General features: G+C 42.2%; 1 protein-coding gene across 1 annotated transcript; it reads right to left on the bottom strand.

The window, feature by feature from the left end:
• Positions 1 to 3,071: 3,071 nt before the first annotated feature.
• On the bottom strand, positions 3,072 to 14,750 carry LOC149448901 (uncharacterized). Its single transcript, XM_089694108.1, has 3 exons — positions 14,233 to 14,750; positions 12,673 to 12,799; positions 3,072 to 4,352 (listed from the first exon to the last, which is right to left on the bottom strand). The coding sequence occupies exons 1-3, from the start codon at positions 14,428 to 14,430 to the stop codon at positions 3,922 to 3,924; spliced, it is 756 nt and encodes a 251-aa protein (XP_089550234.1). The 5' UTR covers positions 14,431 to 14,750; the 3' UTR covers positions 3,072 to 3,921.
• Positions 14,751 to 15,619: the final 869 nt, after the last annotated feature.

The raw sequence follows: 15,619 nt of genomic DNA, 5'->3' as shown, positions 1-15,619 counted from the left end.
ACTATTATTTATTTATTTTTTTTGTTTTTGGGTAAAAGGGAAAGATAATGAGGAATTCCAGGTATGAATGTTTTATACATAGTTATGTTGTTCCACTGGACCAATGTTTCTGTGTATATGTCATATCTGGGTGATGCCCCTGGAAGCTGGAAATCAGTAAAGTAGACACCACTACTCCAGTCACCTCTACTTGCTTCTGGGTCTTCCATGCTGAGCAGTCGGCTTGATGCATTCTAACCACAAGAGGTCGATCGTTGGTACAGGAGCCAGTCAGAGAATGCTTTGCTGTTTCTGAATGAAGGCAAAGTATTCTCTGATTGGACGAAGTGGAGAGACTGGCGGTGACATCACATTCCAGTGGTCACATGGACAAGAATGTACAGTAAGCAATATAGCCAACACATGCACTGGCTAAGTACCCCACCATTGCCCCCAGTAGAGTTGCCACCTTATCCCTTTAAAACCGAACACATATTAATTACACGGGTTCTGTGTTTGATTAAGGTGGCAATTAAAACTCACCTAGTGCTTTATCTGCATTGAATTGGCCTCAGAACCTGTGTAATTAATATGTGTTCAGTTTTAAAGGGATGAGGTGGTAACCCAAGCCCCCATTTGGTATGCATGCTATCGGCTCTGCCAAGTGGCGATGAACCTAAAACTTTGCAGGCACCATTAGATAAAGGGTCAATAGGCCACAGCTAAAGGAACCACCTTTGGAAGAACCTTTGGGTTCCACGGAACATTGGTTGAGAATGGCTTCTATAAGTCATCCATCAGCAATAGATACCAAGATTTGATATGAAATTGTTACCCATTGGTACTGCATGCCATCACAGTTTACCCAGTTGGATACAATTTACCCATCAATAACCAAAACCTATTGGAGATGCAGTGCGACACTAGGGGACATGCTACATATATTTTGGCCTGGCCCAACTCTTTGAAACCTTCTGGACACAAGTCCATAATATCATCTAAATATGACTGACTGGCCTGTCCCTGAATCACCCTCTTTCTTCCTCCAGCACCATACCAAGGTCCCCATGGAAGCAGGCTTAAATCTGTGGTGTGCCACCCCCATAAAATGGAAGTCAAACTTCTCTACACCACCGTCCAGCAATGGTTTCATAGGATCAAAGATATTAGACACATGGAAGACTTGATTAATTCTCTGAAAGGCATTGTAGAGCAATGTTGTGCTACATGGCATTACTAGAATGAGAGACTCATTGCTCCCCCTTGTTGGAATGGTAATAGGTCACATTTTCATTTTGAATGGACCCCCAGGACACTAGGGCCACACCATTGGAGAGTAACAGCCAACGCATGTAAAACGGTATTGTTCCAGGACAAACTGTATAAAGCCCAGCCTGGGACCTGCTCTCTGATGCATTTCTCTTTCACCCGCCACTGTGATGAAGCCCAGTGATGGGTGAAACACACTGGAGGAGGTCCATTGCAGGCAGGGGTGGACTGACCATTCGAGCACTTGGGCACTGCCCGAGGGGCCCAGGGTCAGTAGGGGGCCCCATGAAATGCCCCTGGTACCTTTTTTATAGGCTTTTTTGGGTGCTCTTTGAGTGTGGGCAAGGACACAGGGGCCCCATGGTCCCCTATTGCCCGAGGGCCCCATAAGTTGTCAGTCCACCTCTGATTGCAGGGCTTTATGCAGCTTATCCTATCACCCTGGAATAGTAAGACTTTACAAGTGCTGGACTGCATGGTGTCCTGTTAGCTGTTTTTCTTTCAACGTGTTGGCAGTTCAGGATAAGAATGAGTCCCTGCTTGGTGTTTCCACCTGGACAGCAACGCGAGTGATCTACCATAGAGAACTTGGAAGCAATGGGGAACTAAATCAATGCCTCTGCACTGCGGCACGCAGTATTAGTGTGTTGTGGCCCCATAAAAATAGTCAGTTGCAGTTTTGGATGCGCTGCTGGGTCCATTGGCAGTCTATTAGAAGGACATAAAGCACATTGACACATCGGACAAGTGTGAACTCGGCTTTAGACTTTCACTGAAGACAGCTGGTGTGCAGATTTGGACAACCCCTTGAATTTATTGGGAGACAACACTAATATGAAGGCAGTAGCAAGAGGAGAGGAATGCCAGAGGACCTCCCAGTACTGGAACCTTATATCTTCTCTCACAAGTTGAAGATCGTTCTGTTCTTGGTCTGATCCCTCCATCCAAAAACTAACTTTTCCCTAAAGCTCAACTTCAGCCGAAACGTTTCATATTAGATAGAAAGGCGGAAGGTCAGAACCTGTTTTTCATACTCCGTGTCTCCATCTAGGAAACTTTCTCTGACTTCCTGTCCCAGCGACATGTAGTCAGCAAGAAGGGTTTGATATAAAGTCTCTCCAATGGGGACAGAGGTAGCATGAATAGAAAATAGATTTTTTAACTGTTTAAGGATTTTGACAGTTAAAAAAGTTATATCCAGTTATGGATATTTTATACATAGTTATATTGGTCAAGTATGGTCCAATGGAACTATGAATATACCATATCTGGCCGATGCCCCTGGAAGATGGAGATCACTGAAGTAGACAGCGCTACTCCAGCGATCTCTACTTGCTTCCAGGTTCTTTGCCGGATGGCTGCCCTGCTGTGCTCTGAACACAGGAGGACACCTTTAAGAGAATGCTCTGCATTTTCTGAATGAATACAAAGTGTTCTCTGATTTGACAATGTGGAGAGGCGGGGCAGTGACATCACTCTGTCCAGCACATCCAATGTAAAAAGTACACTTGCAGACAGACTGCAAGTGTCATTGAGTAATTACAATGTAACAATGTATTGTTTTATTGTATTTACTATTGCATTCACATATAGATCACATATGTGACCTTTGATCTGCATATCACATCACTTGCTTACTATTTAACCCCTTATTAACCCTTAGTTAAAGTATACCTAAAGACAAAACTTTATCTTTTAGTTTTGAACATGGTGGAACGGGTGGAACATGTAACATGTTCCAAAGGTGAACTTATCCTTTAAGGTAATTGCATTCTTTCTTTAAAAAAAAGAAAAAGAAACCAACACTGATCAACACAAAAAAATACATTTTTTTTTCTTTTTAATTTTTTTTAAACATATTTTTGTCTATAAATTCCATAGAAAAAAAAAATTATTGCAAAGTGGTTTTGCTAAAGGAAAGTCTAGTTTTAAAAAATCTATGTAATATTTGTTATTTTATGTAAAAACTAAAGTGTTACCAAATAAACAGGCTAATAGCGGAAATGTAAATTTGCTCTGGTCCTAATAGCTCTGATACAATGGGGATAGGTAGTAACATGACTTAACTTGTTATTGCTGCGTGTCCCAGTGACTCCCATTCCTCTTGTTACTTTTCCTGTTTGAAACACAGTGAAAGGAAATCTTCCCAATTGCTTTACATACAACAAATAAAGGGTTGACAGTACTTCCCCAATGTTCCAAAACTAAAAAAAAAAATATGGCTGGAGCTGGGCTTTAACCCTTTGAGGACCATAAGATTACGGAACACCAAAAGAATCAATTTTTTGTTTTTAAAGTTCATACACTTCAGTTGCTGTAACTAAGCCATTTCATGAAATAATTGGCAAAAAGCTAGATCCATTTGTTGATAAGAACTAATATTTTGACTCAAACCAAAAAAAAATAAGTATTTTAAGTTCCTAATCAGATGATACAGGCAATTAAAAACATGGGACAAATACGTCCCTTGGTCCTCAAAGGGTTAAAAAAGGCCAGCCACAAAGTGAAGCTACGTATAGAAAAGGGACATCTTATAGCTATTTTGGATAAAGTAGATAACATTCCTTAACAACTCTCAGTCCGATTTAGGAAGGGGGGGTGGGTGTTTAAAAGTGACAGGTCCTCTTTAGACTAACTTCACGTAAATACTGGTTACAAAAAGTCTGCCTCCAATTAATGGCCACCTCCACCCTCTTCCTTTGACTTTGGTGACACCTGGCCTGCATTCCGTGTCGCCTCCAGTGCGGTGACCCGTTGGTACAGTTCTTCCAGGAGCTCATTGTGGCCATTCAGTAACTCGGTGAGAGCTGCCACCTTGTGAGCGAGTTGGGCATTGCTGACTTTGACCTTCTTGCGCCCCGTCATGTTATCCCTACAAGTCTTGGAGCTGCAGGGCCTGTGTGCTGGCGGCTCGGAGATGGTCTGGTTTACTTCTGTTTGGTTTCCAGATTCAATGGTGTCACTGGGGGCTTGGTTTGCAGATTCCGGTTTTAACATTTCTTCCATGTTTTCCAGTTTTCTTTGTATCAATAGCATTTGATTCTCTATGAGGTCCAGTCTGGCAGGCACTCGGCTAAAAAGTTCAGTAACATTTTCTTTCAGTTCTGAAACAAACAGACTTGGTTATGAAAAATAAAGTATAACTAAAGCTTTTTCTTAGTTTTGGATAGTGTGGAGAGGGATTAGAACACCTGTCAGGTTTTTTTTGCTACCTCTATTCCTAACGGGGGGGGGGGGGGGTTAGGACGTTTGTGTAACCTGGGGGGCCTCAATGGATTCCCTTAATTTGAAAGGATTTCTTCTTACTTCTTGTTTTTGGCTATGGGATAGGAAGTGAAGGGAAATTTCCCCAATGGGACACAGATGGGCAAAAAAAAACTGACAGGGGTTATAACCCTCCCTTACTCTATCCAAAATGAAAAAAATAAATCTTTTGCTTATAATCCATAAATTTGGGTTGTCCCCAAAATATTAATAAAGGGGAAATCTTCCAATGGGGACACTAGTTTGTGTAACTTGGGGGGGCCTCAATGGATTCCATTAATTCGAAAGGATTTCTTCTCACTTCTTGTTTTTGGCTATGGGATAGGAAGTGAATAGAAATCTCCCCAATGGGACACAGATGGCCAAAAAAAAAACCCAGCAGGGGTTATAACCCTCCTTTATCCAAAATGAAAAAAAAAAAAAGAAATCTTTTGCCTATAATCATACATTTTGGGTTGTCTCCAAAATAGTAATAGAGGGGAAATCTTCCAATGGGGACACTAGTTTGTGTAACCTGGGGGGCCTCACTGGATTCCCTTAATTAGAAAAGATTTCTTCTCACTTCTTGTTTTTGGCTATGGGATAGGAAGTGAATGGAAATCTCCCCAATGGGACACAGATGGCCAAAAAAAACCTGACAGGGGTTATAACCCTCCCTTCCTCTATCCAAAATGAAAAAAAGAAATCTTTTGCCTATAATCCATAAATTTGGGTTGTCCCCAAAATATTAATAAAGGGGAAATCTTCCAATGGGGACACTAGTTTGTGTAACCTTGGGGGGGCTCGATGGATTCCCTTAATTTGAAAGGATTTCTTCTCACTTCTTGTTTTTGGCTATGGGATAGGAAGTGAATGGAAATCTCCCCAATGGGACACAGATGGCCAAAAAAACCTGACAGGTGTTAAAACCCTCCCTTACTCTATCCAAAATGAAAAAAGACATCTTTTGCCTATAATCCATAAATTTGGGTTGTCCCCAAAATATTAATAAAGGGGAAATCTTCCAATGGGGACACTAGTTTGTGTAACTTGGGGGGCCTCAATGGATTCCATTAATTCAAAAGGATTTCTTCTCACTTCTTGTTTTTGGCTATGGGATAGGAAGTGAATAGAAATCTCCCCAATGGGACACAGATGGCCAAAAAAAAACCCAGCAGGGGTTATAACCCTCCTTTATCCAAAATGAAAAAAAAAAAGAAATCTTTTGCCTATAATCATACATTTTGGGTTGTCTCCAAAATAGTAATAGAGGGGAAATCTTCCAATGGGGACACTAGTTTGTGTAACCTGGGGGGCCTCACTGGATTCCCTTAATTAGAAAAGATTTCTTCTCACTTCTTGTTTTTGGCTATGGGATAGGAAGTGAATGGAAATCTCCCCAATGGGACACAGATGGCCAAAAAAAAAACCTGACAGGGGTTATAACCCTCCCTTCCTCTATCCAAAATGAAAAAAATAAATCGTTTGCCTATAATCCATAAATTTGGGTTGTTCCCAAAATAGTAATAGAGGGGAAATCTTCCAATGAGGAGACTAGTTTGTGTGGCCTGGGGGGCCTCAATGGATTCCCTTAATTAGAAGGGATTTCTTCTCACTTCTTGTTTTTGGCTATGGGATAGGAAGTGAATGGAAATCTCCCCAATGGGAAACAGATGGCCAAAAAAAAACCCCAGCAGGGGTTATAACCCTCCTTTATCATACATTTTGGGTTGTCTCCAAAATAGTAATAGAGGGGAAATCTTCCAATGAGGAGACTAGGTTGTGTGGCCTGGGGGGCCTCAATGGATTCCTTTAATTAGAAGGGATTTCTTCGTACTTCTTGTTTTTGGCTATGGGATAGGAAATGATGGTAAATCTCCCCAATGGGACACAGATGGCAAAAAAAAACAAAAAAAAAACCTGACAGGGGTTAAAACCCTCCCTTACTCTATCCAAAATGAAAAAAAATAAATCTTTTGCCTATAATTCTACTTCAATAGAATTTATCAAACGGGACCAATGGGTAGCCTTTAACTGGAGTTCACGGACTCACTTTGATATCCAATGAGGACTGTTAGCACATGCACATTACTTTGATCATCTCTCAGCTCTATGTACAAGGAAAGGATCAAGAGAAATGTACTATAAAATCTTCCTGTGTGACAATATGTGCCGTGTGATGGAAAGGGATGTTTGCAACAGGAGCATTTCAGGTGGTGTTTGTGGTCACCATAGGATCACCACTTCTATCCAACTGCTCTCTTGAAACTTCCCGACTGAAATCGACTTAAAGTGGAAGTTCAATCAAAATCTAACTAAGGCTAAACCTAATTCCATCTCCATTCTACGACTGTTCTATCTACCCTGTGAAAAAATATGCTTTTACTTAGCTATTCTGAGGGTGCCTCAGTCCAGTCACATGATAGGATCCCAGAACTGGCTTCAGTGTAGATAAGGGGGTACCACCAGTCCTCCTGTGCGGGGCCCAGACCAGCAGGGGGGCCCAGGCAGCTGGGAGAATCGGATGTTGGCAGGGAGGGTAATCAGCATAACAGAGGAATGGGGGGGGGGGTACTGGAACCAATCCCCTGTATGGTTCTCTCTGCAGCAGCTGATAGCCGCTTCTCCTATCCCTGTTGCTGGATTTCAGCTGCTGCAGAGAGCCATACAGGAGATCGGTTCCAGTAACTGCCCCCCCGCCTTACCCATCACTTTCCCTGTGCACCATACTTTTCGCCCTGTTGCCCAGACCCCTGATGGGTCCTTCAGGAAGGAGAGTGTGAGAAGATTCAGGTAAATATGTCACATTTATCAGCCCCTTCCTTTCCTGAATGAACACGAGTAATCAGTACCGATCGCTCAGGGGCGGACTGACCATTTGGGACCCGAGGGCCCGGTGTCAGTAGAGGGTCCCATGAGATGCCCCTGGTACCTTTCATAGGCTTTTTTGGGGTGTGGTTTGAGTGTGGGTGAGGACACGGAGGCCCCATGATCCCCTATTGCCCGGGGGCCCCATAAGTTGTCAGTCTGCCCCTGCGATGGCTCACTGTGTTCATTCATAAAAGCAGCATAGTAAACTTTTTTTTGGGGGGGGGAGCTGTCAGGTTGGCTGTACGGGGCCCCATGGTTTCTAACAGCAGCCCTGGGGACAGCCAACAACTCCTGCAGTGCCTGGGCGATAACATCACCCATACGCTTACTATGGGGCATCCATTGTCAGCTGTGTCACCTCTACACTGAAGCTGATGCTGGATTCTAATCGTGTGACCGGTCCTCAGAAGCTTCAGAATAGGTAAGTGTAGGCATCTTTCCTTTCATGGGGTAGATAGAATGGGGGTGGGATCAGGGGCGGACTGACAACTCATGGGGCCCCCGGGCAATAGGAGATCATGGGGCCCCTGTGTCCTTGCCCAAACTAAAAAAAGCCTATGAAAAAGGTACCAGGGGCATCTCATGGGGCCCCCTACTGACCCTGGGACCTCGGGCAGTGCCTGAATTTCCAAATGGTCAGTCCGCCCCTGGGTGGGAGTAGATTTAGCCTTAGATTTTGACTGAACTTGTACTTTAAAGCTAAAATGTTTTTTTCTTTGAGATTAAAGCAGAACTCTGTGATTTAGTTTATTTTGTGTCTTATTTAAAAAAAATTGTATAGGAAATATAACAATTTTTTCAAGACAATGGGCTCAGTTCATGAAGCTTTACACAGTCCTAAAGCTGCTTTCCCACTGATACGTTTTTCTTCCACTTTGCGTTAAATTAAGCAGAAGAAAAATGTGAGCGCATGTATTCCTATGAAGCTCCTGGCACTGATCTCTTGTGGGTTAGGTGCATTTTTTATTTGTTTTTGCCACGTTTTCCATTGGTTTCAATGGGGAGGTGCGTTTTTGGTGCATTTTTTAATATCCTGCTTGCTGCATTTTTAGTGCTCACCTCCCCATTGAAACCAATGGAAAAAGTGGCAAAAACAAATAAAAAATGCACCCGCGTTGGATTTATGGTGCAGTTTTTGAGTCACATGTCCTATAAAAAACGTACCGCAAACACGATAAAAATGCGGTAAAAACAGAATAAGTGTGAAAGTAGTCTAAGCCACTTTATTTTCAGCCACATGACTGCTATTTTCAAATCTCATTGAACCCAGCTGAAGATAACTGTCACATCCTTATCCTGGTATGTTAGCTTTGTTAAAGGGGAACTCCCCCCAAAAGGGAAAGTCCTGCTTGTTTGCTTCCTCCCCCTCCACTGCCACATAAGGCACTTTTTTTTGGGGGGGGGACCTGGTTTTGACAGGTACCCGCTCCCACTTTTGGTCAGATGCACTGCAGTGATCTGAGCCAGACGCTTGCCCCCCCTCCATTCCCTGCAGCCTTCTGGGGCACTTCATAGGTTCCAAAAGACTGTGGGACCATTCACAAAGCGCAGCGCAGTATGAAACCGGCCGTGAAGCCGCAAGACTTCACTTTCAGGTTCTCTTATTGAAGGTGCCAGCTCCTGCACCCGAAACCGATTGAAGAATCAGCTCGGGGTGAGGACATTGCTGGATCCCTGGACAGGTAGGCGTCCTTTTATCAAAAGTCAGCAGCTACAGGATTTGTAGCTGCTGACTTTCAATTTCATGGGGGGATCCTTGAGCTCCGTTTTAACTAAGCCCAATATAACCAGAGAAAGCATTGTTTGTTCCAAAAAAAATAGATCAGAGCAGCTGGCTTGGCTGCTATGGAACCCAGGAGCCAGTGGGGGAGGGGGGGGGACTAAAATAAACTGCTGAGTGTGCAGGGATCCAGCACTTTTTCATAAACCTTTATCTTGAACTGTACAATAGAGAAGTCCTCTTGTTGGTGGGACTTTTTTTTTCTTTTTGTAATTAACTTTTTTATTGAATTTTTCACACATGTACAAGCATGAGTAAACATAAGTGGGACTTTAGAGGCATCGGTTTATCAATTCATGAACTAATAGGTCAACAATTAAAAGATAACAATCAATTTTTATTTTATACAATCTTAAAAAAGACATAACAGGTTACAATACAAAAATGTGGCGGTAAATGTGGCAACACATGCATGACTGATCTTTATATTATCAGTATTAGGTCACCAGCTCTTGGTAATTCCGCCACATTTTTGTATTGTAACCTGTTATGTCTTTTTTAAGATTGTATAAAATATAAATTGATTGTTATCTTTTAACTGTTGACCTATTCGTTCATTAATTGATAAACCTGTGCCTTTAACTTCATGTCCGGACACTTTTACCCCCTTCCTGTCCAGACCAATTTTCAGAGCTGTCACACTTTGAATGACAATTGCACGGTGATGCAACACTGTACCCATATGAATTTCTTAGCATTTTTTGAGACAGATAAAACTTTATTTTGGTGGTATTTATTCACCACTGGGATTTTAATTTTTTTTGCTATATAAATGAAAATGTCCAAAAATTTTGAAAAAAAAGTGTTTTTCTTATACAATTTTACAAATAAATAATCTTTCTTCATAATATACAAAAAGGTGCAGCGCTGCACCTTTTTGTATATTATTGTCTATTAGAAGGTCTTATATGGTGCCTTTGGTGTACAGCTGCTGCTATCTAGAAGGTGCTTACTTATTTACACATTTTTAGTAATCTTTCTTCATAAATCTTGGCCAAAATGTATTCAGTTATCTTTTTAGTAAAAAAAAAAAAAATAACCCAAATTATTTTATAACCAAAAATTATAATTTTTGTAAAACTTTTTTTTACATTTTAATAATTTGTTTATATTATTATTTTTTTTTTTCTTTTAACATACTGTCACCCTAGCAGTACAGTATCACCATAGTGACACTACTACTTGTGGGGGGTGATGAAGATTTTTTTTTTTTACACTGATTGCTTTTACACCCATAAAGGCTGTAAAAGCAATAATTTCTCCTTCTTTTTGTCTACATTCTTGCAGCCATTGAGAAATACTGTGTGAGCTGTGATTGGTCACAGCTTGTCACATGGCACAAGGCTGTTGTGAATAGCCGTGTACCATGTGACCTCTGTGATCATTCACAGATTTCACACGTAGTAAACAATGATGTCAGAAGTGACATCTTGCTTACTCTTATTCATGTGATCAGTGATTGGCCAATCAGCTATCACATGATCGGGACCTCACACAGAGGTCCCGTACAGCGACCGGATCGCGGTGCCGCACGCTCCCAGGGAGCACGCACAGTCCAAAATGGTGGGCGCCGTTTATGAACGGCAACCCGCCCCTGCACTGCCCCGTCCGGCCGTTTGTATAAATGGCCCGGAAGGGAAGTGGTTAAAGTCCCACCAACAAGAGGACTTCTCTATTGTATGTTTTCAGGGATGGTGGCACCTCTTGTATTATATCCCTCCTTTCTCCTTTTTTTTTCCCCCCTTTTTCGTGGTAAGAACATTAGTTAATTTTTCTAATTATGAGTGGCATCAAAATCGACATTCATTTTTGTCCAATGAGAAAATTCAAAGGATTTAAACAATGGAACATTTTTCTTGAATGTACGAATTTCTAACAGTGTGTGTGGTATTCGTCTTGTAAAGGCCAAAATCATTCCCAAATCAAAATGTTAAAACAAAAAAAAATTTTGAATAAAAATTCCAGTATACATACCACCATTTTTAGATGATATAACTTTCACATAAACCAAATTTTAATTTAGCAAAGACATGTCACAGAATACATTTTGGCCTAAATTTATGACAAAACTTGATTTTTTTAATTTTTAAAAAAAATTAAATTGTTTAATAGCAAAATGTCAAAAATATGCCAGTATATACCCAGCTTTAGTCACCAATTTCTCTTGTTTTCCTTCATTTGTGAGTAGATGTATTGCCTTCAGAGCTCTTGGTCACCATGGTCATTACTATGACAATAGACCGTCTGCTTAAAGCTGACCGTACATGGCTCGAATTTTAGCCAGTTACTGCTGAATCGGCTGATATTTGAACTGTGGGTGGCCTTGTTGGCATAATAAATAATGGAAAATTGTCAGCCAAACAGTGACTGCAGTCCACCATATGCAGTAACTGTTCAGGTATTCAAGCAGCCAGGGCTGCTGCAGCTGCTTAAAGCAGAGCTCCACCCAAAAGGGGAAGTTCGCTTTAAGGACTGCTCCCCCACTCCCCATTAAGGATTGGCACCTTTGGGGGGCGGGGGTTGGGAGCGGGTACCCAAATTTGACATGTACCCGCTCCCACCTCCGGTCCGATCGCCTAGGTGATCGGAAGCGAAAGGTGTCCTCCTTCCCTGTAGTCTTTTGGGACACATGACAGGTCCCAGAAGACTACAGGACCATTCATGAAGTGCAGCTCCACTCGCGCATGCGCAGTGGGTAAATGGCTGTGAAGCCGCAAGCTATCACAGCCGGGTGCCCACACTGAAGATGCCGGCCTCCTGGAATACAGGACGGCCAGTGAAACGGGCTGCGGGGGACACACCGCGGGACTGAGGGACAGGTAAGTGGCTATTTTTTAAAAGTCAGCAGCTACAGCTTTTGTAGCTGCTGACTTTTATTTTTTGACAGGGTGAGTGGAACTCCGCATTAAATACAATAGCCAGCATTGGAGATTCCTCCATCCATGCATGAATAGAGTAGGGGGGCTCGGAGCAGCTGTCACTGTAGATTCCCCTGCAGCACAGCCGGTGAGAGGGAGAGAAGGAGAAGCTTGCTACACTGCAGGGGAATCGGAGACATATTGGTGCAGGGGAATTAATGGAGCCCAGTGCTGGAACTCATTCTGACACTGGACTCATTCTGACACTGGATTTAGCCTGGATCTGTGGGACATCGGGATTGCAATGAAATCTCGGAATGGTCCCACCCATTCCAGGACAGTTGGGAGGTACAGGGGCAGACTGACCATTTGGAAACTCAGGCACTGCCCGAGGGCCCGGGGTCAGTAGGGGGCCCCATGAGATGCCCCTGGTACCTTTTTCATAGCCTTTTTTGAGTTTGGGCAAGGACACAGGGGCCCCATGATCCCCTATTGCCCAGGGGCCACATGAGCTGTCAGTCCGCCCCTGGGAAGGTATGTTTATGCTCCTGAATACGTGTACTACTTTGTTATCCTATGTAATAACAAGGTTATTGCAGAATCATTCGGCTTATAGCAGAAATGTAAAAATTGCTCCATAAAGGGAACACAGGTGTGAGAGAAATTGCATACCTTGGCAGGACCCAGCAGACATTCTTGTCATCCTCTTCACTTTCCTCCATGCCTCTTCCTGCTCCTTCTGCACATTTTGGAACTGAAGCCATAATTCAACCAGCCCAATGTACATCCTGGGGACCGCCTGAAACATGGTGTGATAATCAGCTCACTGTTTAGGATCTGAGGGCTAGATGATATGACATCGATATCCCAACGTCTACACTAAATGTCTAAACTAAAATGCCATTTTAGTTTAGACATTTAGTGTAGAAGTTGAGATATCAATGTCAGCTATGTTGACCATTATAGCCTATGGCTTTAAGTTTCAAGCACAGGTTCCCTTTAAGGGCCAGTCCATCCAGAACTGATCATTCAGATTTTTGTAGATGCTGGAAAATTAAAATTGCTGACAGTTTCTTCTATCTTTGGGTGACTTTATTGGTGAGATCTCTGCGCTGAGGTCCTGAGTCTGCACACCTGCTTGGCCCCATTATAGGGGTTCCCCACCATCTCAACTAGATCCTTTATCTTATTTAGGCTGGAACACACAATAGTAAGAAAGCACAAAGCTCTTTGGTGGACAGGAACAGAGTTGGGAATTACGGCAAGGAAATGTTCAGATATCTAGTCATAAAAAGCCATAGAAGACTTGGTTGGTCAGGCTTCATCTATCACTACGATATTACTTTTGGGTGGACCAACTGTTTAGCTGTCAATGACAAAGACTCTCTGTACTGGACTTTTAGTACAAGTTTTATCTTCTCAAAGAAAAATCTTCCACTCTTCACAATCATGACTTATTCAGGTAGACATAGTTACATAGTTAGTTTGGCTGAAAAAAGACAAAAGTCCATCCAGTTCAACCATTAAAAAAAAAAAGTTATAATCCTATACCCACAGTTGATCCAGATGAAGGCAAAAAAAAAACAGCAAAGCGCGATCCAATTTACTCCAGCAGGGAAAAAAAAATCCTTCCTGATCCCCCGAGAGGCAATCGGATATTCCCTGGATCTACTTTACCAATAAATGTTATATCCAGTTATATTCTGTGTATCTAAGAAAGAATCCAGGACTTTCCTACAGCAATCCACTGAGCTGGCCAGAACAAAACATCAGTTTTCGGCAGCACCTATATTTGTGAGCAACTATGTTCAAGGATGAAGCACACGAAGGGCAAATTTAGAACTAAAATATGTGAGGAGCACCTTGAGATATCATTGAGAATTGCTACTCCATCCATCGAACCAGATATTGATGTGTTAGTTTATCAAAAACAGTGTCACACTTGTTTTATATTGCCCTCTTTTACTTTTATAATAAAAACATAAGTTTTATTAATATAAAATTATACATGATATACATTATCTGTATCAGGGATTGTTAACTTGTGATCTGCCTGACTTTTTCTGCTCATCATCTTTATTGTTAGTGTATTTTATGTGTAGTCCAAGACAATTCCTTTCCTTTCAATGTAGCCCAGGAAAGTAAAAAAAATGGACACCCCTGCTGTAGACTAAACCTGCAACACAAGAGCACCTAAACTCATTCTCAAGCTGAAGAAAATGTTGTGCTCACCTGTTTTATGAGTTCGGGCCTCCATCCTTGGAATGTTGGTTGGTCCACAATCTGAAGAGCCTGGTTAAGCTCTTTCCTGACATCTGCTTCTGAGAAGTTCTTATTTGGTAGCTGCCACCCAACATCTCCAGAAGATAGGCCACAGAGGAGACAGAAGAAAATGCTAACCAAATTCCTCCGGAGCTTCATTGCAGTCATTCAAGTCACCGCTACAGGCAAAACCTGGACCCGCAAAAGACCTCTTGTAACACAAAGACACATTAACAGTGAAGAAAGGATGGATGAGTAACATGATCTGAGCCTCACCACCTCAACAACTTGTTATTCTTTGGTTATTTAAAGTTCTTGGCTCAGCGGGAAATCTTCACCATATGACAAAGAGTAGAAGTTCACCCCCCAATGGGGAAGACTTTCTCCAAACATACACTTTCTCCAAACATACACCAACAACTCGGTGTTGTGTAACTAGTCTCAGAGCAGTTGGCTTTCTAAAGTATATGTAAACTCTAACTTGATGATATTTCATTTGTTAAAGTACTGACTAAGGTGAACAATTGCTAAACTTTCTTTAACTTTCTTAGTAAACATATTACATGCTGAGAGCCACAAAGAAAGACAATGCCAGAAATCCTGCTGCTTTCTTCCTCCTCCGCAATTCAGTCCTGGTCCACTTTCTTTAGCCCACAGAAGTCGAACATTGCCATAAAAGGATGTTATTATTTATTTCAGGTACTTATATAGTGCTGTCAATTTACACAGCGCTTTACACATATATTATATATTGACATCAGTCCCTAACCCTCAAGGGGTGTTTAATCTAAGGTCCCTAACTTGCATTCATACATACACATACTACAGCCACTTTAGACAGGAGCCAATTAACCTACCAGCATGTCTTTGGAATGTGGGAGGAAACCGATGCAGGCACATGGAGATCATGCAAATTCCAGGCAGGTGGTGCCGTGGTTGGGATTCGAACCAACGACCCTAGTACTGCCAGGCAGAAGTGCTAACCATTTAGCCACTGTGCTGCCCCACAGTGTGTGATTGTGTTTGCCTGTAGGCAGGTTGCCTACATTAAGTTTGATTTACTAATACTGGAGCACTCATAATCTGGTGCAGCTGTGCATGGCAGCCAATCAGATTCTAACCTCAGCTTGTTCAATTAAGCTTTAACAATAAAACCTGGAAGCTGATTGGCTTCTATGCAAAGCTGCACCAGATTTTACACTCTCCAGTTTTAGTAAAACTCCCATTATGTTAGCCAGGCAGTTGGCTGGCCCAGGCTGGGGAAGGGGTTAATGGTCTGTGCCTCTGTTTCGGGGCTTTTCGGACCCAGCCTACCAGCCCTATATATATAGGTATGTATAGGTATGTGTATATATAT

The sequence above is a fragment of the Staurois parvus genome, unplaced genomic scaffold (assembly GCF_062004578.1).
Source record: "Staurois parvus isolate SC_StPar_1 unplaced genomic scaffold, SC_StPar_1.0 ptg000649l, whole genome shotgun sequence".
NCBI lineage: Eukaryota > Metazoa > Chordata > Amphibia > Anura > Ranidae > Staurois > Staurois parvus.
This window is presented reverse-complemented; position numbering and strand designations above follow the sequence as displayed.

Excerpts from the sequence above, each read along its gene's own strand:
- LOC149448901 (XM_089694108.1), bottom strand. The coding sequence starts at position 14,430 with ATGACTGCAATGAAGCTCCGGAGGAATTTGGTTAGCATTTTCTTCTGT. Across the intron at positions 12,800-14,232 it reads GGCCCGAACTCATAAAACAG|GCGGTCCCCAGGATGTACAT; the intron begins GTGAGCACAACA and ends ACCATGTTTCAG. Across the intron at positions 4,353-12,672 it reads GTCTGCTGGGTCCTGCCAAG|AACTGAAAGAAAATGTTACT; the intron begins GTATGCAATTTC and ends TGTTTGTTTCAG.